Source organism: Pleurodeles waltl, chromosome 3_1 (genome assembly GCF_031143425.1).
Source record: "Pleurodeles waltl isolate 20211129_DDA chromosome 3_1, aPleWal1.hap1.20221129, whole genome shotgun sequence".
NCBI classification, from domain to species: Eukaryota; Metazoa; Chordata; class Amphibia; order Caudata; family Salamandridae; genus Pleurodeles; species Pleurodeles waltl.
In genome coordinates this window covers 195,681,268-195,705,563 of record NC_090440.1, presented here as the reverse complement: position 1 = coordinate 195,705,563, position 24,296 = coordinate 195,681,268, and the positions used below count along the sequence as shown (strand labels likewise).

General features: G+C 42.1%; 1 protein-coding gene across 2 annotated transcripts in view; it reads right to left on the bottom strand.

Annotated features, from left to right (window-relative positions):
- Positions 1–24,296, bottom strand: part of SNX33 (sorting nexin 33) — a 106,803-nt gene that overhangs the window by 50,909 nt on the left and 31,598 nt on the right. For both annotated transcript variants that reach the window (XM_069222175.1, XM_069222176.1), the window contains exon 3: positions 21,865–23,423. In XM_069222175.1, the coding sequence (XP_069078276.1) occupies positions 21,865–23,413 (1,549 nt within the window). In that variant the 5' untranslated portion in view covers positions 23,414–23,423. The remainder of the gene's footprint in view (positions 1–21,864; positions 23,424–24,296) is intronic.

Sequence of the window (24,296 nt, the reverse complement as noted above, 5' to 3'; positions counted from 1 at the left end):
TTTGTTCCCAAAGGCCAAACCACACGGAATGCGCTTGTTCCAACCCAACAGATTAAACTTCTGTGGTGTTCCGCTTCTTTAGGCAAACATCTTATTATCCACTCAGACTTAGCCCTCGATTTCAAGTGTGATGCGAAATGTATAAAATACAATCAGACTCTTGGGGGGTTCTAAAGTTTGGTGGAAATAAATACCACCTATTCCGGGTTTTGCCCAAAAAATGGGTATGTATTCTGGGTTTTGGTGTTTAATGCACCAAAATCTGCATGTCCGCACGTTTTAACCATGCCCTTTTTGCTGAAGAATTTAGGCAGAATTAACCTGTTGAATTAATCCAGGGTTGTTGGTTTTATCACACCACTAATAACGGGTGCCTTAAACTTTGCACAACTAGTAATTGCGATCCTTGTGCAAACATGTTTTTGCAGTAATTGTAAAAATACGGACCTTGCAAAAAAAAATGGAGGGCTTACAGTAAATTAAAGCTCAAATAACAGGGGTTACTTTTTTGACTCACCCCATCAGGCACTGAGGACTAATTAGTGAATGACAGGTGATCATAATGATATTATTAATAGTTAGTACACATAGAGGTCACACTAAAATGGAATACTCTGTGCAACTGACTTTAGTGAGGATATTTGAGGTGGGGAAGTAAAGAACACTAGGGGAGGGACAGGATAATAACCAGCGCATGGGGGGTGCGGCGGGTTTCTGATAAGGATTCTAGATTAGTTCAAGGCATAAAAAGAAGATAAATGTTTTGAGCTCCTTGAAGAAGTTTGTGTTTTTTTCTGCTCTTACGTCTGAGTTGAAGACATTCCAGCCTTTTGAAACCTCCGACTTCCCACATGCGCTGGTCTGCTTTGTGTACGGGTTTCAACATACGTAATTTGAAGCAGGCGTACACGGAAATGTCATTTTACAGGCAAGGCAGTCCTCCCCGCCAACAAGCGCAAATCATGTGTTTCACCTCCAGCCCCAGCCAGCCTTCCCGGGCCACCAAGGGGTCATAAGTCCGTTCCCAGCATCTTTAGAACATATCTGCACACGTCTGCATCTGCCCCACCCTGGGAGATGTCAGTCAGCAGCCGACGCCATGGCAGGTGGCGGGAACTGCCTAGGCTGATCGAGGCGAGGCAAAAAATGCAAACCAACACCACTAAGTATGCTGTACTTGCGATGTATGTCATAATCATAAGTAATTTCACTGAAACACCCTCCGGCAGCTTTACAGAGGTTGAATCTACTGAAGAAAAAAAAAATCAAATGCACCTTGAGGAAATTTTGTTAGATGCAGAGCATTGCTCCTACGCCCACACCACAAACCTTCAGGATTGGGTGACGCTCACAGAGCTCTCCGATGGCTGTCCTAAACTGCGCTTAAAGAAGGCTTTCTAAGAGGTGCCAGAATGCCAAAAAGTCATGAATACACAGTTGTGCTACCCATGGACGTCAATTCACAAAAATGGCAGGGGGAGCGGAAGTGATATCACGCGCCCTTTGACCTCCACCTTCACTCACAGACACATACAATTTCACACTTAGACACATTCTCTTGCACATAAACACTCACCCGCAAACACGCACACAGCATACATTTACCTCAGCTGCCATGGAAGGACATATTCACATTTTTATTACACTAATAGTGAATTATTTATTATGATTCACTATTACTGTAATAAAAGATGTGCAAAAAGCAAAGGGAGCGGAGCCCTGACTGACGTCCATAAGGACAGCTGCCACTGTGTCCCTGCACTGAATCTGCCACCTATGAAGCCAGGAGTAGGAAAGGGTAAGCCAGGGGGTCGCAGCTGCTACCCCTGGTGACCCCTAAATGAAGTCCATGGTGCTAACTAGTTCGGTCTTCAGAGACTAAAAAACATTGGGCTGATTACTTTATTAACATGTTCAAAAAATACCACCCCTTGCCACACAGAGAAATACCAGGGTTCTCTACAACAGTGGTTCCCAACCTGTGGTCCGGGGACCCCTGGGGGTCCGCAAAGCCTCCTCAGAGGGTCCGAGACTGCTTAGAAAATTAAATAATATTAACAGATTAGGTCCCCAACTTTCAGTAATTACTCAGCAAGAGGTCCGTGGATTCCAATAATGATCCAGTGGGGGTCCCGGGTTCCAGTAGTGATAAAGTGGGGGTCCACAGAAGTCAAAAGGTTGGGAACCACTGCTCTACAATGTTGAATTACCTATCTTTCTGTACCTACGTAACACTTCCATAGCCGATGTGACCTGTTTTAGGTCTGGCCAAGACACAGCTTTAGCTATCTCGCCAGCCTCATGTTTTCCAAAGTACTCATAATTAAAGTATGACTTTCATTCAGCCCTTCATCTCTGATCTGTTCACATGTCATTCACATTTTCTTTAATCAACCACAGCATACAATATGGGGTAATGTCTCAGCCCATTTCATCCATTGGCTATCTTGAATTGGGTGATAGCATTTTGCCTCATCAAAAATAGAGTGCATTTCAGTCACAGGGCTTGTGTCTCTTGGCTGCTGGGACACTCATTTTTATATGTATGGCAAATGTTTTTTGCAAATTATGTATGTTTATAAAAATTAATTAAAAAAATTATACGCTAAACAAAGGCAGATATATCAGCCTGGTCGGTGCTTGCTTTAGTAAGCATGCGGATAGTTGTGTATCAGAGAACTGAGTGGCTGGATGCCTGAGAAATTCTGAAAGGTGCTAGGGAAGATTTCTTCAAGGAGGTCCCTCTAATTTCACAAAAGTACTGCAGTTGCAACAGAGAGCCAGAGAGAGAAAATGGAACCTACTAGTTCATACATGCTCAACTTGTGGAGTACGGGCTTCGCTCTTCATTTGGAAAGCCAAGTCTAGTTACTGTGGCTATGGATCTCAATGATCACAAAGCTATTGCTCACTCACTCAGGGCAATGGAACAGGAAAGTTTCCCTCAGCAATCCCAGGCAGAGTCTTATGGAACACTTCTGACAGGCATCATAAAAAGCGTTTTGTCAGTTGCCACATAAACAAGACAGAGGGCTCTGGAAAGCTAACTTGAGGACAAGACAATGAGTATTATCTTGACGAGACCGCCACTTTCTAGAATTAATCTTTAAGATATTACATCTGCCAGAGAATAGTCCCTTTCAACAGTGGAGGATCTCAAAAGAACCACTTACTGCCATGGCATCGAGACATACCAGACAGTAAACTTTGTAATAATTAGATACACTTCATTGACATAACCCTGTCCTCCAATACATCAAGTGATATGCTTTCCATGGTTGAAGTGTTCTCTGATTCTGAAGCTCTGCAAGTCAGTGTTCCTACATCTTTACAGTTTTGCAAAGATCTTTCATGTTTTAAAGTAAAATTACAGATAGTCATTCATTTTTGCTGTCTTACAACAATGTTGACCTGAATAGTGTGTGTCTTTTGGCATTTCCTCGCCCTCATGTCCTTTTCCCTGGTAGCACATTTCAGCAGCTGGAATAATGTCCCATATTCCAAAAGGTTGTGCAACATGTGAGATATAAGTGTTAACGATGTTAGGCTTGTCTTCTTTGTCATTAATTGAACGCGTTTCACAAAAATATAAGTGTAGCAAGCTAATAGGTTGTAATATTACAAATGTTAAAACAGCATGTTAAAATATTTCATTAACCTGTTCATTGTTGTAACTTGTTGCAGTTTTTACTTTGCTTTAATTTAAATGTATTGTTGGCCTTAGTGAAGGCTTGTAAATGTAAATAGAAACTGCAAATTGAAATTGCAGGTCTACTTAAGTTCTGCCATACTGGTGGGCTTTCATTTCAAAAGTATTCCATGTGCTGACTTGGTTCGACTTTAATGAATTTCCAACTTTCTTGCAAGTCAAAACTTTAAAAAGTAACTGTCGACTGACCTCCATAACACGAGGACAGTGGGCCAAATTCACAATAGTTAATATGCATGCCTATGTATACTGACATGAATATTAACTCCAACGCCTATGGTTAACTCTCCACTTTTGTGGTAGTCACCATTTCGGAGTGAAAATTGCACCCAGGTGTAGAATTACATGTTTCCACTCCCTCCAACGAGTGGATGGAACCTGGGGATGTGTACGAAAATGTAATAAAGTTAATTTAAAAAAAAAATTACGTCGACCTATGGAGAAGGAAAGTGCTGATCTCCAGAAACTTCAAATAAAGATCTGACTTCAAACACAGGTCGGGGTTGAAAAGACAGGACTCCTTGGGAAGAGAACAGCCAAAGCAGAGTCGGAAACAGCCAGTGCAGGGAGAGGAGAAAATATCTGAATTCCATACCAGGTACGGTGGGAGCTGATGAAATGGCGGATAACGATGTGCACTGTGATGGAGCAGCATTCCTCCGAGCTCCCCATCATCAACCAACCTAGCCAGAGTGATTCTGCTCTGCTAAACATTCCTGTGACTGATGTCAGACTTTCTGTGATGACTTGTGGAAGGTTGTGGCAAGTCTAAAGTGACTTGGCTGAACTGAGCCCGGTATTTATTTGTAATGGAAAATCTCACACAAGAGACTGGACAGAGTAGACTGATGAGATTTCAATAATATGCTTCCCTTTCCTGATCCATTACTTCATAAACTTAGGAGGTCTGTAAATTCTGCTTCTTTGCAGAATATTACCAGCTTTGATGAGGGCAGCAGTTGCATAATTTCTACATATGGAAATATTGAATTCCACCTAAATAATATAACTAGACTGAACAGATAAAGATTTACATTTCGCTCTACATGCATTCACTTCTTTGGAGAGAAATGCAGATGAGAAAGGAAGCTGAAAAATTCTTGGGAGCTTTGTGTATTATTCCTGTACGTTTATTTTTAGCATGAATTTATACACAGAACGTGAATGCATAAGTATTACACCACATGAACAGCTACCTATAATTACTTCTACTTGGACACATTTGTATCAGTTCCCCTTCGGATCTTAACATCCAGAAAAGTGTCATTAAAGAAATGAATTATGGCACAAGGAGAAACTCTGTTCTCCTGCCTCTGCTTCAAATAACCGACCCCAGCAGTGAGACCTATTTGGGCGAACATCACTGGCTTACTTACCAGATGAATTGTATGATTTCACAAGCTTGGGCGGTGAGAAGACAGCTATGTTGTTAATTAAATAAGGACTAATGGGTCTGTCTTTGCATGACTACAGGGATATGGGCATTGTAAGACTACAATTGTAACCCATTTTCCTTGGGGTTTGCTAGTCGAGACAATATAGGAGCACGGTACACGTGCTGTAATGGAGAATGTAAAATGCTGGTGTAGAAATGTTTTCTTTTCCTCATTAATAAAGGCTAAGCTATGCTATGCTACACTTAACTAAGCTGTGTTGCTGGGACTATTTATTCAGTTTTTATGCTCCACGTATATTCAGAATGTGAGTCCATAAAACTTCACATACAGTGAAAAACACGAATAACGAGCACAGACAAAGCCAACAGGTTTTGCCTCAGCAAACTGGTGCTGTGGATAATTATTACATTTTGATTGCAAGAATATGCCACAAAATTAAAACGAAAAAAACAACAGAAAGCAAGCTGTCACCTAAACTTGGTGCCATATTTCTGTATTAAAAATGTTAAAATAAAAATTGCATACAATGTTAATAGAACAATGGGAGTGCTTCGTAGCAGGAAGGGATAATTGGGACAGGTAGAGTGCAGATTTCATGTTTCAATCCCTCCCGAAGTCTCCCCCTCGCCTGAAATTATCCCTAAACTGTGGCCAGCCTTCCTAACAAACTATTAAGTTTGGATGAATTTGGGGCGGAACAGTGGAGACTGATAGGAATCTCCGTTAAGGCCCTCTATCAATTTCTCAGACATCCGCTCACTAAAAACTAAAGCCTAATTTGCTTCACCAGTAACTTTATGCAACTCTCCCGCACTTGATCAAGGATCTCAGTTGTTGAAAGATATTCCCCCTTTCTGAATAGGAGGGGCTGGCAAACTATTAAGCAAATTAGTGAGGAAAAACAGCACCTTTGAGGGCCAAAAAGAGAAATGGTGCCAAATTGCAAGTTAGATATGTTAGGAATTTATATTAGGGAATTTAGGGGGTGACAAAGACTAGATTTGGTTTGGTGTTGGTATTAGAGGCAGAACATGCACCCAAAATATACAGTGAAATGAGAGGCACATATCAGGGAGAGAACCCAGATAAGGGGTGATGCGTCAATGTGACTTTAGTTTCTAAGCAAGTACAAGGGACTGTAGTTTGGTCAATAAGGTAAAGAATTTCTAAATTAGAAACTACATTGGAATTATCATCATATTTAGGATATACAGACCATAAATGAATTGATTTACAGACTGTCATCCAGCTCCTCCTGGGAGTTTTTGTGGTAAGATTAAGACTATCAATAATGCAACAAGAGACTTGCTAACAGAACGGGGAGGGTCACCATGAGATATCACTGTGTGACCTCGGCTAATCGAAGCTAGTAAAGGATAACAACATGGCAAAAACAGATGGTCACAAGCTGAGATTTTGTGCGGCCTAACAGTGTTGTCATGTTTGACTTTAAGTGAGGTTAAGGGTAACCTAAGAATGAATCCTTTGATTTTCACCTCACTTTTTTTCTCTGTGACCTACCAGTGAGGGCATGCACAGCCGCTTAGTGATGTCATGACTGACCTAAACTATGACGCTATAATAGGCTGTGTCGTGATAGGACTGTTGTTTAAGGGAAAGTGAGGAAAGACCAAGTGGTGGGTGAGAAAGGTCCAACTCGCAGGCATGTTTTCAGAACCTGCTGGCCTGATTCAATTTCACAAAGCAACACAACTAAACACTTTCTTAGCATAATATATGTAACATTACCTTTAAATGACTCAACTGTAGCCATTTATAACAAGTTGTCCGATGCACCTGAATACTAATAATGATGATGATGATGATGATAATAATAATAATAATAATAATAATTGTAGTTTCCCAACAAGGGTTCTTAATTCAATTCAGAAACACTGAATAACTCTTGCAGGAGCAAATAAAATGCTTATTTAAAGAGAAAAGTCTATTTCAAAGCTACGGAGTATAATGTTTCCAACCTAAATTCCAGATTTCCCGTTTTTAATATCAGCAAATACAATTAAGAAGCACACTGAGAAAATAAAAAATGAGCAGTTAACAGGGATCGCTCATCTTAATATAAATAAATAAAAAAAATGGACCTAGAAATGCAGCAGCCTCAATAAAGAAGAATTTGCTACTGTCACTTTAAGGCACTATGCTACATCACAATCCCACAATGCAGTGTAAAATGTAAGTAGGTGGGCACAAGAATGCCTTCAAGAACCCTCACTGTGCCCCTATTCTGTGGGCCTAATCCTCATCACTCATTCTCCTCCCTTTAGCTTTCTCCAAATATGACACTGTCCTTTCTTCCTCCTTCTCCGCCCTAGTCCCCATGGACTTATCCTGATGCATTATATCCCAGCCACTACTGTACATTGCTCTATCGCTCTGTACCTAAATGTACACTCTGCAAATTTTCCTACATACATCCAGCACAACGCCAACGGGAGTCCATTTTCTGTTATGCTCAATTAAGAAAGGATTAATAAATTTAGGCTCCGCCCCTAATTTAAATTTTTCAACAGAAAATGTTTCGTTTTCAGAATTAGTTTGTTTGCTAGACTTGACATTGTATATACACCTCTAGTCCACTTAAATTTGATGGAACACTCATTTTGGAAAAGTACGTTCATGTTAAAAGATATCACCGTTTTATAAAGTATACAACTTGTTCTGAGGTGCAAGGGAACATCAATGACAGAGGATACCTGAAGCACCCAGGACAGAGATAGAAAGACCTCAAGATAATCCTTTTAGGATTGGAAGCTCTTTGACTCTGTGCTCCTCTCCCTGTAAACATGTAGGTGCAGGTCCTCTACAACCATTTATTAACTCACAAACTGCTGAAGCACTCAGCTACTTACTCCTTCATTCATGATTTAACAAACCCTTTCAGGCATTAGCTAGAAGTTTCCACAGTGATTAAGAGGGTGGAACTACATCTGTTTACACTCAACAATATATTGAAACATGAAGGGAGTCTTTGACGGACCCTTGTGGGTAGCAAATGCAAAACAAAGTCCCTTTGCAACTGGCACCCTTCTGCTGGAATTTCAGGCAGTCAACACCTAAAGCCCTGCGGGAGGGGTTCCATGCTCCTTCTACTCTGAAGGGTTGCACCAGAATGCAGAGTGATCAACTTCACCCTTCAAGGACGAACGGCGGGACAAATTGTGGAAAATTACTTCTTCATGCCTAGATACCTTGTCTAATGTCCTTATTCTCAGCAGCAGTACCAGGAGACCTGACTAATCACGAGTCCCTATTTGACATATTTTTGCGATTCATTCAGAAAACATCTTAACAAGATCTAGTGTGGTATAAGAAAATGCACATTTGCATCCTGTAACATCTGGCTCTGAGCTTGATCATTCAGGGTCAGATTGTCTGTGGTGGCACAAGCCGAAGGCCCAGCTTCTGGTACGCTGCTGCTTGGTGGAACAGATGGATTGCAGCTCTTCCCAAAAATATCTTCAAATTCCTATTACAGAAGAGCTTATTTATGTAATCCAGTGTTTCTCTTTGGATTTGCACAGTAAGGCAAGCTGTTTCCTATGAATGTAAGCAGTTTTAAAATCTCTTTAGTGGTAGCATTTTGTTCTTCACTTTTCAATTTGTTAAAAAAACCTGATTTTTGACATTCGTCATCCTGTCTCTAGCTCTCCTCCTCCCTTACCAGGTATGACTCAGACATTCCTAGCCAGGTGCTATCAGGAGTCTCTGAGCCCCGCCTTTATGACACAGCCATCTCAGGTATCCCTTGCTTTCTTCCGCACATTTAGATGTTAAGACTGGAATGCGCGCCAGCATATATCCTGTTTTCTACGAGCTTCAACAGTATATTAAGCATTACCCAGGAGCACGGCGTCCACACCGCAGCATCAAGCCTGAATGCCCCGCAGGTCTGGCTGCAATCCAACATTTTCAATAGGGTCGGGGGGGGGGGGGGGGGGGGGGGGGTTTGTGGGGGTCACGTGGAGCATGAGCAGATGTGTATGCTATTCGCTGTCCCTCTGCAGAATAAGATGGACCTCAGCCAACCCACGATACTGGTCTGATACCTATCTGCCCAGACCATAAATGGCAGATGATATAAAATGGGTCAAGAAGGTTGCCAGATAGAGGCATAGCAGAACAGATTAGATTGAATGCACTAGTATGAGTTCCTGATTTATTTGAACAGTTGCCATGTAAGCGTGGCCAAGAAGAGATTGCTCAGATCTGCACTGTGGATGTAGGGATGACACCTATCAGGTACTTTGTAAACTTGATAGCTCTTTTAAAGTCTGGCAATACAACATATAGGACCATCAGCAACATTTTGCTTTTCTACATGTTCAACAAAATAAATAGGAATTGCAAAAGGAAAACACATTGAGAAGTCTCGTAAGTGAGTAGAGAAATTTCCGCCGCTTTATATTTATGAAGCCATGGCATGGCTATTTCAAAAACTTGATGTAGCAGGGCAGGCCTTTTCAAAAACTCATTTCGTCAACAAATAGGCAGTGTTCTTTCCCTTATAAAAAAAGTACAGCGCTAACGGTAATCCGAATAAACACAATTTAGGTTCTTCTCTACAAAGCACTGCCACCTGCACCTGTGCTCACTGTCCCTTCTCTCCCCGCCTGTCACTCTCCCTCCCTTCCGGTTCAGCTTGCTTGTAATTTCCCCATCATCACTGTCTGTTTTCGCAAATGTCACTGTTTGTCTTTCTTGATCGGCACCTCTCTCACCTGTCAATTCTTAGCGTTTTGCCCCTGAAAGACAGGATTTTCGGTCTTTATTTAATATGATTGAGTTTAATAACAATATCTGATGTAGTAATGTGTTTCCATGTAACTATGAACATTCCTATAACAAATACTTTAAGAAAAATAAATATTTCTTGATATAGGATAGCATTTTCATTCCAGTGAGCCAGCACCTGTAGTCTGGTCACTATTAAGGCAGTACCCAGGCTGGGAGAAGGAAGGGACAGGAAAGTGTTCCAAGACACAGAAGCCTTTACAGCATAGTGTAGGGACTGCCCAGATAATACATCACGGTTGATTAAAAGGAAGAAGCAACGTGTATACCTTTATCTAGTTACCTCTTTGGCTTTGCAATGCCAAGTTAGAAGAGCCCTGCAGTAGTGGGGATGGACCTATTCCTTCCTTGCGTAGACACATATGTTAACATGCATTCCTACCCAACGACGTCTCCATAGGAGAAACATATCGGAGTACTGTGTTGCTGTATGCTCCTCTGCGTCCTTTCCCCTGCCAGAGGAACACTGTTGGCTCTACCTGCTCTGATGCCCATCAGGTTCAATAAGTGCTAAAGCGTGACACACCCACAAAAATCATCACATGTCACGTATATTGGGTGACAAAGAAAAAGATTACTCCAAAGAGAGAAGGAGATCTTGCAGGTTGCTTTCAGGACTTTTCTAACGTTTTACCTTCCCCATACACTATTGTTGCAGTTCATCTAGCTCTTCTGACCCCTTAAGACAACCTGAAAGTCACAACAGTCCCTCAGAAAAGTAATGGGTCTTCCAGCTTCAAGTCTACACATTTGGAGTCATTCACAAACCTAAGATAGATATCAATCGTGAGCACTACCTTTCCCCTCATCCTCTTTTCAAACTCAACATAGGACGTCTCATCAAAGAAAGATGCGTCAATTATATAATAACCAATGACACACCAATATCTGCAAATCTGAAGCATACCGTAACATCATTCTGTTGCTATCTACACTTTACACTTTATGTTGCTATTATTACCTTATTACTGCTAGTTTTGAATTTGAGGACAATTTATCATTGTTGCTAGTTTTGGTGGCTATCTTTTAAATTTGCTTTTAGAACTATTTTATCTAAAGCGTGTTGGCATTGGTGTGTTCAAACTACGTCAACCCTGCAATCTTAAAGTAGGGAGCATTTTTGGCCTCCATTTTCGGGTAGAGGTTAGCAGTCTAGTCATTCACTGCCTGCATACATATAAACCTGGGTGTTGCGTGGCTGCACCACCGGCGCACCAAAGGAGCACCAAAGGCAAGCCATCTGTGCACGGCTGTCACCAGTCACCAGGTCCCCTGCCCGTTTCACTCCAGGTAAGCAGGCAAGGCTTATGTAAACATGTGAGACTGTACTAACACTGGGTCAGAACTATAACTCAAGTACAGATAAATGCGCTGTTGGGGAACCGGTTATACTGAGGGCCCTTTTGATTGCGCAACTGCAAGCAGGGAGGCTGGCCTTATAAGTAGCCTGACATAGTTGCCCATCCCGTAACCAACACTAATTCTGAAGTTTTGAATTTTAAATGTCTATACTTTGATGATAGGTCCCTTCTCAAGCACTGCATGGAGATCCGGGACTTAATTAACAATGTCAACCCAGAACTAGGGCCAGATGTACAAAGTTTTTGTCTTGGCGTTTGCGACAAGAAAAAAGCATTTTCCGATGCACAGACCAAATTGCGCAATTTGGTAATCTATTTACCAAATCGCAAAAAGGGTTTGCGAGTCACAATTAGGAAGGGGCATTCCCTTCATAATTGCGAGTCGCAGTGCGATGTAGGATTGTTTTGTGACCGTGAATGCGGTCACAAAACAATCGCAGTTAGCACTAATTTCAAATTGGTGCTAAGCCATTCGCAAATGGGAAGGGGTCCCATTCCCCTTTGTAAATGGTTGTGAAAATATTTTTTCAGAGCAGGCACTGGTCCCACGGACTACTGCCCGCTCTGAAAAAATGAAAATAAAAAACTTTTCATTTTTTGTTTTTTAATACATCCCGTTTTCCTTTAAGAAAAACGCGATGCGTTAAAAAAAAAAAAAACACTACTTTATTTAAAAGCAGTCACAGATATGGTGGTCTGCTGTCCCCAGCAGGCCACCATACCTGTGAGGGTGGCCATTCCCAATGGAGTCGCAAATTGCAACCTACCTTATGAATATTTATGAGGTAGGTAATTTGCGACCCCATTGAGAATGGCAAACAGTGTCATTGACAATGTTGTACATCAGGATTTGTGGCTCGCAAATTGCGAGTCGCCAACCTGGTATTTGTATATGTGGCCCCTAGTTTTATCAACGACATATGGATTAGCAGCTGTGCACTGCTGGAGGTTACTGCAGCAATGCCAGTTGGTTATAATATATAGAAATGCGATAGAGAAGGCAGACGAGGGTAGGTGTTGCTATAATCTTTACAGATTCACATCTTTGCACTGTGGAAGGTGGTTCCCCGATGGAGGACTGCAACATTTCAGCCTTCCAGCTTTCCTGAAACTCACTGGTGCTGTTTGGGGGTGCTATTCTCTACCGACCGACCAGATATAACTCTCAGTTAGCATCTAATCTCTTTACCTGGTTGCCCCCTCTGGCTCTAAAATATGATTATTGTTTGTTAATTGGCGATTTTAACTTGCATTATGATGTCTCGGAGGACTCCCTGTGTAAGAGGCTGGAGAATGAGATGCAGATTCTTCATCAAAAACAATGGATTAAGGGCCCAACCCATGAGGCAGGACATACCCTAGATCTGCTGTTTTCCAATACTGACACAATTAGGATAAACAATATCCACCCATTACATAGGTCAAAGCATTTCTTAATCAATTTCTTATTTACGCTGCTAGAAGATATGAAAAAACCCAGATCCTTCCCCGAGCCCAAAAAGACCTTGAAGAAACGTTGATGTCGAGTCTTTTATAGGTCACTTCTGTCCTCCCGAGCAAGAAGAAGCTGTGCTTTTAGAAACCTATTTAGAAGATTTCAACCCAGCCTTAAAAGGGCTCTTGATGGCTGTGCTCCTTGGAAGTTAAATAGCTCATGTAGACACTTCCCATTAGAGAAATGGAATTCCATAGAATTGAGGATCAAAGTGATCAAAGTGAGCCGAAGACTGCCTTGCACAGAGACAGCAGAGCTGAAAAATTACAAGAAAGTGCTAAAAAAAGTAAAAAAAGACTACTTTATAAAAAAAATTGGAAGAAAATAGTCGTTCCTCCAAATAACTATTTAAAATTGTAAAATAACTGACACACCATACTAGTTTAAATCAAACTATCAATGCCTCGGCTGAGTACTGCGAAAGAGATGGACAGATTTTTTTATGACAAAATAGAAAACAATGACTCGACTTTTGAAGCTCAACTCCCTCTACAAGAGGTCTCATAGGAATACCAATCCTCATGAGAAAGTGGTGGCTCATTTAGGCAATTTTGAAAGTTTTTCAGTAGATCAGGTGGAAAAGATCATGTCAGAGCTAAAATCTGGCTCTCATTTTGACCCATGTCTCCATTTTATTTATTCCCGCCTGGCATCCATTTTAAGCCCCCATTTTACCCCGATTTGTAACATTTCCCTCACCAATGCTGAGTACCCGGCTACATGGAAGAAGACTGTGATTTTACCCCTGGTGAGGAAGCAGGGATTGATATCTATGTTATATCTACTTATAGTCCATTATCTCTGCTGCCATTCTTGGCTAAAGTATTTGAAAGACTAGTTAATGCCTAGCTGACGTTTTTATTAGAAAACAATAAGTTACCTGATATGTCACAAACTAGTTTGAGAGCCAAAAACAGCATGGAGTCCACTTTACTGGCCATACTGGACTGCATTAGATTAGAAGTGGATAGGAGAAAGGCTGTGGTCGTGATCCTATTGAATCTGTCCGCGGCCTTCGACACGGTCTTGCATAGTCTACTGATAAAGATATTACATGAGACAGGGTTGCACTCAAAAGCCTTACAATGGTTTGGCTCATTTCTAAATAAAAGAACTCAGTCAGTTCAGATGTCCACTTTTAGATCCACCCCCATGTATCTTAGTGTGGGGTTCCGCAATGTTCCTCGCTTAGCCTGACACAATTTCAAGTTTATGTCTCCTCCTTGGCTGGTATCGTCAGATCCTTGGGATTTGAGATCTGATCCTATTTGGACAACACTCAGCTTATTATTTTCGTAGGGGAGAGATATAGGGAGACCAAGTAGAACCTCACTGGTTGTCTGTCGGAGGTAGCCACCTGGATAAAAGCACATTATCTGAAGCATAATGAGGAAAAAATGGAGCTCTAACTTTTTGGATGCACTGCACCATCTTGGAAGCTTCATGGTGGCCAGCGTCCTTGGGCACCGCTCCAGAACCAAGAAGAGTACCAAAGGATCTTGGATTACAGATAGACAATTTCCTCCCCATGCAGGATGAGGTCAAAGTGACTTGTGGCAAATGTTTTGGCCTAATCAGACTTCTATGTAAACTATTTCACTGGATTCCAGTGGACAGGTGAAGGACAGTAGTCCAGGCATTCATCACGAGTAGACTGGATTATGACAATGCCCTATATCTGGAAATGGAAGATTCTTTTCCCCACTAGGCTACAACCTGTCCTAAACGCGGCAGCTAGACTCATCTGTAATATCACCCGAAAGAGCTCAGCAACACTCTGTTTAAACTTCTCTTGACTGGCTGCCAGTCTGCAAGAGAGCTAATTTTTAAGCTATTATGCCATATCAACAAAGCACTTCACAATACTGGCTCCGCCATTTGACGTAGCCGGGTGGCTTTCTATAGACCTTCAAGAGCTCTGCACTCAGCCAAATTAGTGCTGGTCAAGGCCAAACATATTAAAAAAAAAACAGAATGGGTAGTCGCTCTTTTACTCATCTAGCAGCCGCTAATGGGAACATGCTACCTGCTGATCTTCATCTGACATCGGACCATGCCAGGTTCAGGAAGAGCTTAAAGACCTGGCTATTTTCCTTACAAATGAGTGTGAATTAGCTACAAGGTTTAAAGTGATCTAGCGGCAGGATATCCCTGTGGGGTTGGGTGTTGTGCTGTACAAATAATTTAAATTACAAAAATAAATAAATAATCAAGAACAGCACACTGTCAGAGCAGTTCACAAGGTGATCGAGAAGCAGTGATGGCAACATCTCAACAATGCCGTGTTTGCTGACAACCGAACTGAAATAAAGTTTTCCTGGCAGGTAAACTGTAACGTGTCTTTGAGTATCGATGGCATAATCCTGCATGGGACCTGTATTGTGTAACCGGTGGACATGAAGCAGTCATTGTGTGAGGTGGTGCACAGAGGTCACAAGGCAGTAGTTACAACCATGAAAGAGGATGAGGGGGAGGAAGGTGTGGTTCCTTTCTCTCAGCAAAATTTAGATTAATTTAAATGTATATTGCTTAGATAATAAAGGCCAGCTCAGATTCTAAAAAGTTAGTTGTAAAAGGAGATTAAAATAACCTCCACTTTTATAATATTGTTCACCATCCATTGGTCCGACAGTTAGCATTAGAACTGGATTACTGGTTATATGTAAACATTCTTTTACCTCTACATTCCCAAGTAGCTTTGTATTATATTTCATAATAGTCCAAGTCAGTCTATAGACATAAACTCAAAATGTATCATATATTTTAAAACAAGATCCCTGTGAGGCGATAACCAGGCTCCCAACATCACTTACACACATGAACCTGGGCCTGATAACAGAAGCTAGGAAATCATTAGTCACAAGTTATGTGGTCTGCAGAGCTGTCACTGCCTATTGATGCCTTTCCAGATAGGGTCCATTAGGATTCATGTCCAATATTAATGTTTCATCAATTTGAATAAATGTAGTTGATCTTCCACCCGTCATTATGTGGCCGATTGCTTCCGTACATAGGGGAACGCCTTTTTTTAAATAAGAATAGGGGTTCTCGTTTTCATTGTGCTAAACAGTGCGCATCATATACAAAGTATGTGCCGGACTAATTCTGAATCAATCCTGCACAATCTAATTCTTCTTTTGGGCCAAAAGGGTGGGGCTCGTACACAATATGTGCTAAAGTAATTCTGATTCAGTTCCACGCAAACTGCATTCTTACCAGTTTCCAAGAAGGATCAAACTCCTTGTTGTTAAAGAGGACAAACTTTAGTTGTAAACACCTGCTTTTGTAGACAACAGGAAATGGCTCTGAAGTAGCCCTAAGGAGTCTCAGATAGGTAACTATCTAATATGCGGCGACCCGGCTTCCTCTTAGCAAGTGCACACTTATCTTTTTTGAATGACCGAGACTTTATTTAAATTCACTTTCAGATATATAGCAGTCCCACAGATAGTTTTCTTTGATTGTGGAAATTGATTTATTTGAAAGGGACAACCAGAGATTGTCTTTTGGGACTCCATGAAGGGGAGCATCTTTCCAAATGTGGGCCTTCAATGTATATGTGTTTGCTTTTTCTATTGTACACGGAAGCTTTGGAAGTGATGCTTCCACTGCACTATGCTGTCACATGTAGCTAAATTCTAAACTTATTTGACCCAGGGGCACGTTTCTCGGCAGTGATAATATTGCCCGAAAGATAATACACTAGGCAAGACCAAACCAGTTTGTGAATCAGAAATGTATTGTCTGCATACTGTAGGTAGCCCACTTGTTTCATACCAAATTCTGGTGGACTACACCAAGGGTATCATCCAGATACCCATTCAAATCAGTGGGAGAGATGATCAGTATACAGGGGAGATTCCCTCAATTCTCCTAATACTATAATTAAATAGCAATAAGGAGTGATCCTTTTCACCAGCATATTGTTATAGTTCTGAGGGGAACATTCTTATTTTTTTCTAAAAGGACTCTCATCTACATATGTCTATTTGGCATGCTTCATCATCGAGCCCTCACTTGGCGTAGTTTTGGAGAGGTCACTTTGATGTAACTGAGAGGTAGGGGCTGAGGACCAGGAACTGTTAAAATGCCCTAAAGAATCCGTCAACGGTGCTTTACTTCAGAAACAGTCTGGCACCCTAGGCAGATTAAAAACAACAACTGGGAGATGTGAAGGGAGGGTCAATGCTCACTCTGGTCAACATATTTCAGCCTATAATATTGCCAAAAGGTCATTTCTATGGGCAGGCAGGTCTCATGTCACACCTGCATCAGAGGGAGTGCCCAGTACAGTACTGAATGATCTGAACTGTTTCTGAATCATTTAGGAGTTACGAGACTTGAATGGGTACTCCACCGGGTGCGCCTGCTGATGCAGGTGTGACATGAGGGCTACCTGCCCGTAACCTGGATTCCCTATCATAATGAAGATGCCAGGAAGACTCCAGTTAGGGTAGAAAAACAGTGCCTGGAATCAGGTAAAAAACAAAGTATGTGGTATGAATGATTTAATGGAAATTTAGACTTGTCAACAAAGATCGATGCTCCACTAAGTACTGAGGCAAAGAAAACAATCAGGTCAATTCTGATGAAAAACAAGATTGACCTTTTTGGCAATATTATTAGCTGAAACATGCTGAGAAGAGGATGAGGGAGGCACTGACCCTGCCTACATGTTCCCTGTTGGTGATTTTAATCTGTCTAGGGTGCCCAACTATTCCTGAAATAAAGCACCATTGACAAACTCCTTGTGACATTTTGACAGTTCCTAGTGCCAAGTTCATACCTCTCAGTTACATTCAAGTTCTCCCTCGAAAAGTGGGGTTGGGCCCATACAGTGGTATACAGCTACACTGGGTGTGGACTCAATGAAACATACCACATTGTGGGTGGGAGTCCTAGAAGGAAAAAAAGGAACTGTTCTCCTTAGAACTATGAGGATATTCTGGAGATGGGGGGTCCTTCCCATTTGGCATATCATCCAGACCAGCCTCATATAGACTGAAGGGAAGGGATGCTAATATGCATCATCATAAGTCTGTGATTTGTATGATTTTTGGGAGCAGCCTGGTATTATTCGCTATTTTTATCAGCAGCCACATATCTGTGTATACTTTCTGAATTGCACAGAGAAGGGTATGTGGGATGCCCTAACCATTACATTTTAACCAAATAAGCTTTCTCTTTACCCCATCAAATGCAGCTTTTAAGTCAATAAATAATGCACAAAGAGCTTACTTAGATCTCAGTGCCCATGAGACTGAAACTGAGAATCCATTAAGTTATCTTTTGTACCACAATCTTCTCTTGACAATCTAATAATGAAGTCTCCAATAATGTCACATCACTCAAAGCACTGATGTCTGGGAAGTCCCTTGCTAAACAGTTCAACTGAGGAAGCAGCCATTAATTACTGACTGCTTTAGACCTTTATGATCAGGGCAATACCTTTTTGGATAGTAATTGATAAATTCTCATGGCATCATTGCAGTTGTTGCTGCTGTGATTCCAGCACTAGACAAAATATTTTTCAGCTTACATCATATACTCACGCGGGACAGTGTCCCTATCAGCCAAAAGAGAGTGTGTGATGGAAAGACAGTGCATGCAAATCTCCTCTGGAGGCCTCTGTGATACATGACAGAGTGGTAGTGAACTGAGAATCCCTTCTCAAGGGTAACAAAGTAATGAAATATAATTATGTTGTCTATTGATAATTGCCTTCTTCGTTTGCTTGTCCTGATACATGTATTCCAAAACATGTATTCCTATTAGTGTCATAATATTACTCCATTGTAAAAGTGCATGAAAACTTTCAATTTCAATGTGTAAACAAGTAGAAATATGTTTCCCTCCAGTGAACTATCAACAGACGGATGGATTAGCTCATATTCCAATATTTAGGGTAAAGCTCTTTTATTATTTGAACTATATAATGCCCTGGGGAAGTGATTGTTGATCACCAAATATATGTGGGCATAGAGTATCATGTGCGATGAGGCTTTTATGCTCATAATAGAAATCAAAAGATGTAATTCAAAATTAATCTACCAGTCCTTTTGCTACCCTTAACAAGTGCCTCAAACTTTTGTTTATAAATGCATTGAAGTACAACATGGGCAACATATCAGTATGCTGAGAGGACACAGTGAAAGGTTGATTACCATATCGCCCAGGTAAAGATGTCAAATCTGCTTAGCTCAATCTCCATCAAATGCTTAAATTGTGAATGACCTGTGGAGGAGGTAAATTTTGTTTGTTGTTCAGTTCACGATTGTTGGACACACTGCTTACAAGCTGACTTTTAACTATGCCAAGCATGTTTCTATTTGTCGTTGTTGTCAAACGTCCAGCAGTGGCAACGGAAGGCTCTATATGCCTCATCTCAATATAAGTGCAGAGGGAGACAGACACAGAACCCAAAAGAGAAAACACAGTCGTGCACGGGTGTTGAAACCAGAAAATGGACATCAACTAGGGGGAATAAAAATACTGGACACACCACTAACTTTTGGTCCAAAATGCCCAAAGGCACGCTAGATTTTCACAATAACAACTGACCAAATTAATGATTTATATTTAGATTTATTGTTTGTATCTTCATTTTGGGAATATACTGAGATGCTGGCTTGGTACCTACACTGGGGACCCATGGACATGGTTGCGTAGTAACTTACAGTACTTACAGAAAGAACCATCTCTCACATGACAAGTTATTAAAGGAATTAGAAGAAACATGTCACTTGGCAGGTAGTCCTGAGATACACAGCTTAGTCCTCTATGGGTGATTGGCAGATGATGCAAACAGCACAGTGTTAACTGTGTGTCTGGCTGCACTAGACACGTGATTAAGACACATGACTAAGTCACACTCATAAACAAACAAATGTGGGTACAAACCTTATTGTATTGTTGACTTTGTCAATGTTTGTTAACTGCCTGTTTATCGGTGAGGCATGAGTCTTTCCTCATGCCAGGGAATAGCCTAATAACACCTGGTACATTGAAGACCAGGTCTCAGAAAAATTGACATATTATTTTACCTGCTCTGCTGTAGCTCAAAGACAAATCAATTGAGGTGCGCGTGCAGATATTGTATACTTGTGAGTCAGGTGATCAGCTATTCTTTTGAGAAAGCAGATAGCTCGGTATTAAAAGGCTAAGCAGACACCTGACCCATGAGAACTGGAGGCTACAACATTGTGCAATCGCAGGCAGAGCAGAGGTATACACAGAATGCCACAATCATACAGTGAAAGGCTAAGACGGCATCTAAAGAAATCTGCAAGAACACAAGACAGCAGCCAGAGGAGGCTTGGCAGTGACCCCACAGCAGCCCAGACAGCAGGAGACAGCTAGAGAGTCTTAGTGGGGTGGGGGCAGGCAGGGGAGGCTGAAGAAGGGTCTGAAAACAGCTTAAGAAAAAGAGGGAGTGTCTTAAAATAGAAACCAGTCAAAGCGAGCTGTAGAGGGCCTGAAAACAGCACAGAAACCGTAGGAGGACGGAAAGAGGACTGAAACCAACATAGCGGCCATCTACATCAATCAGTCACTGATGTAACAAAGGCCAGTGGTGCGTGGGGGGAGTGTGGGGGCTCCGAGCTCCAGGAGGCATCCTCAGCACAGTACCCTGACCTGAGAGCTCCTGAGTGAGATCAAAGGGGGGGCTCCATGTACATTGCAGGGGCCTCTTCAAGCTTCGTTACGCCGCTGCCATCAGTTTTCTCTTTTCGCTCACATTGACTTATCAGAAAAACAGCATAGGTTTTCCGTAAGCGCCACTTGTATGACTAGCATTTGGTAGTTTAGAATTGGTAGGGTGGGGGTTCAGGGAAATTTGAAAATCGATTCCAAAACATGTTCTCTGCCTTCGAAAAAAGCTGCATGTTCTTTTCATCATAACAGTTTCTGAGTAGCTCATAAGATTTTGAGACTTAAATAATTCATTCACTATTACCAAAACAACTCAATAATTGTCTCCCATCCCACAGGAGCCCTTGCCTGCAGAATGTACCGTGGAATGAAAGATGTTGAAGTTAACTTAGGGATGTGCCTATGCACATATAGAGAGTGGGTCACCTGCAGCCATTCTAAGGTAAACATTTATTTTTCTGCGTTGTCATTCAGTTGATTTATTTAGTACTGACCTATGAGCATGTCCTTGTCAAAGCATTAGCTAGTCTATGGAAACTCAATCCATCTTGATGGTCCCCTTCTGGTCAGTTGAAGGTTGTAACAGGACCGGGATGAGTGCACCGGTGTGTAGGAGCCAAACTTCAAAGGAGGTCAGGCAACCTTTTTAAGGGGTTTGTCCTTCGTGGGTGGGAGTAATCCCAGCAGTGTCTGTGGGGAGGAGAAACCTCTGATAGGAGGCATGGCCTCAAACCTCTTTTGAAAGCTGTCAGAATTGGCTGGTTCCCCAGACCCTGGGGTAAGGAGTTCCAGAGCTTGGCACCTATGACCTGAAAAGATTTCCCTGTGTTGGTTTTATGGTTACATCTTACTTTTATGATCAGATGTGTTGTGTTGGATCTCAGGCTACAGTTGAGGATGTACTACATTGCCGGTTTTTGAAGGCAGACACGAGGTGAGCTCCACTTGCACCTGCTCCAAAGGCAAGTAAGCCTGTGGAAGACAATACATTCAGGAGTGGAACATTATGTACACGACTCAGAGTGTGCAGGTGCAGCCCAGTCTGCCAGACAATGCAGTTGCCACACCTCAAATGTTTACATCCATAGAGGAAATCAAGCCCATTCATTTGGGTGTGTTCATGTGTGGCATCATCCAACGAGTTATACTGACAAATGCACCACAAAGAAAGGTTTGGGGGGAGAAAGGTGATTGAGGTTTTACCTAAACAGAGAAAACAGTATTACAGGTTCATGATTTACAGCTGGCAGTCCTTCCATGCACTTACATATATTACAATTCTGACAGCAATATGACACATACCAGGACTCTCAGGCCACCTACACCTTTACATGGGTAAATATAGCTTATGCTCTATAAATTGTGTCCTGCAGGACTATATATACATTTTGACACATCTTTGGCTGTATGAATGCGATAGAGATGGATCAGACTTACCTTTCTGGAGGTGAATGATATCTGGGAAGTTGGAAAGGAGTCCTTGGTACAGAGAGAGTGTGTCAAGCATGTGGTACAAGTCATTTTTCGGCTGCTCTGCAAACATCTCCCCAACAACTTCGTACGTCTTGCCTGTGTGAGAGATGGCACCAATGAGCGTGTCCGAGCTATAGGGTGGGTCCAGCTGAAAAGAGCTACTAATGGCCTGGAAGGCATTGCCCAGTTTCTGGAATTCCTTGCGGAAACCACCAACATGCTTGCGTACCAGTTCAGACGCTACATTAGTGAGCTGCAGGACACTGTCATCCATCTTCTTGCTAAAAGCTTTGAAAGTATCTACCCGGTCCTCCACATCTTGCAAATCCTGGTGCTCAGTGGGGATCTGAAAAGTCAGCAGGAAGCTGGCTCCCACCATCTCATCCTTCTCAGCACGACGCTTGCCCATCTTCCACTGCTTGTCATCGGAACAGGTCAAGAAGTGCTGAAAGCCATCATACTGGGACAGCACTGGGTGGCTGGTCATGTGGTCCATCCAGAGTACTAGTCTTCGCTTCCGCTTTTCAATAAAGTCCTCTTCAAAGCGGCCTGTGGCTTGCTTTTCTGGCAGATGGGGTATGGAGATCACAGTGAACTTGTGCAGCAGGCGGTTATAGAGCCAGTCAAAATGTTTGTACCGCCGATACACAGGTGTGTTGGTGTGGCCTGGAGTCAGCCTATAAGAAATGTAGCTCTTAATTCCTTTAAACTTGGTCTGTTTGGTTGGTTCTTCGACTGAGCAGACAAATGGTTGAGGACTGGGCTTCCACTGAGGGCCCTTGGGGCCCATCTCTATGCAGTAGGTCTCAGTGTTCTTAGACATCATAGGCACATCCCCCAGGATAAAAGCCTCCACTCCTGAGCGCACAAAACTTGAGAAGCGGTTAAGGTTTCGCCCAACCACGCTGCCTCTCTTAGAGCTGGAAATGCTATCTTGTCGCTCCAGAGGTGGCTTGGTTCGGTAATTCACATTGGGATGCAGATAAGGCTGGTGATGTGTGGGGTGCCCGTTGGTGCCTGGTGTGCTCCTGGGTTCATCCACCACAGTGGCATCATCCCAATCATCCCAGTCATCATCATCGTCGTCTTCAAAGCTGCCCTGGTGGGAAAAGCTAGTATTGGAGGTGTGCTGGTAGAAAGAGGTTTCGGTTGCTGGAGAGCTGGATGGGCTATTGGAATAGTCTGTATGACTAGAACTGGCTCTAGAATAATCTGTGCGGCTAGAGCTAGCCCTGGAATTTTCTGCATGACCAGAATTAGACCTGGAATAATCTGGGTGACTGGAATTAGACCTTGAATAGTCTTGGTGACCAGAGCTGGCCCTGGAACGTAGAATCTCCACATAGGTGGCAGGGAAGAGACCTGTCTCACCGCGGCTATTCTGGCCCTGAAGCCATCCATCCAGGGTATTCTCGCTGAAAATGAGAAGCTCTTCGTTCTCCTGGATGTTGATCTCTTCCTTGTTCTCACTCTGGAAGCTGTAAAGTGCTCTCGCCTTCAATGCCATGTTCATTTCCAGGAAGCTAACAAAGGATATTATCAAGAAAAGAGTATGAGTATCTCGAAATCTTACATAACACACCATTCACTGACCCAGACCTCTGTGTAAGCGCAAGCACACTATTTGACATAGATTTGAGAACTACAACTGAGTTTATGCTTGTAAATTTAACTTATTTTTTGGTACTTCCATCTATTTATTGAGTGTAGGACTCTGCATAGGTGCAATGATCCACATATACTTCCCTACAAAATATCACTCACCATATATCTTTGCACTTCCCTCTAACAGAGGAAGAAATAAACTTTCCACAGACAACAATATTCTGTTTTTACAGATCTTCCTGTCCAGTCAACATTGTTTACATTCTAATTCCATATCATATACTGAAACAGGGATATAGAAGTGATGGAGTCGTATGAATCACTAAACTTGATTTAGCTTCTCTTTGTTATCTAAGGCAGATCCTCGCTGATAAAAAAAAGGACCAATGAGATTGTGTATTCTAGTCAGCTACCTACATATCTTCATACGGCCCCTGTCTTCTATCTATTGCTGTACAGTTAAGATCTCTACTTGCTTTCCACATAATTTTTTCAAAGGACCTCCGCTTCATGTCTCTTTCTTATGCTCGTGGGGCTTCTACTTCTTATCCTCTTCATACGTGCACGTGTCCTCCAATTACTTTTTCCTTCATATATGTATAGGACCGCCACCTCCTGTCTTCTTCACGTGTTTACAAGATCTCCATTACCTGCTCCTTTCCTCCGATTCCTATAGCTATATGTCCCTCACTTTCTGCCCCCTCAATATGTTCCTATGGCCTTGATAACTTCCATTAAATACATGCATAGGGTTTCGGATCTCTTGCATTTCATTCCTGTGGCCTCTATTT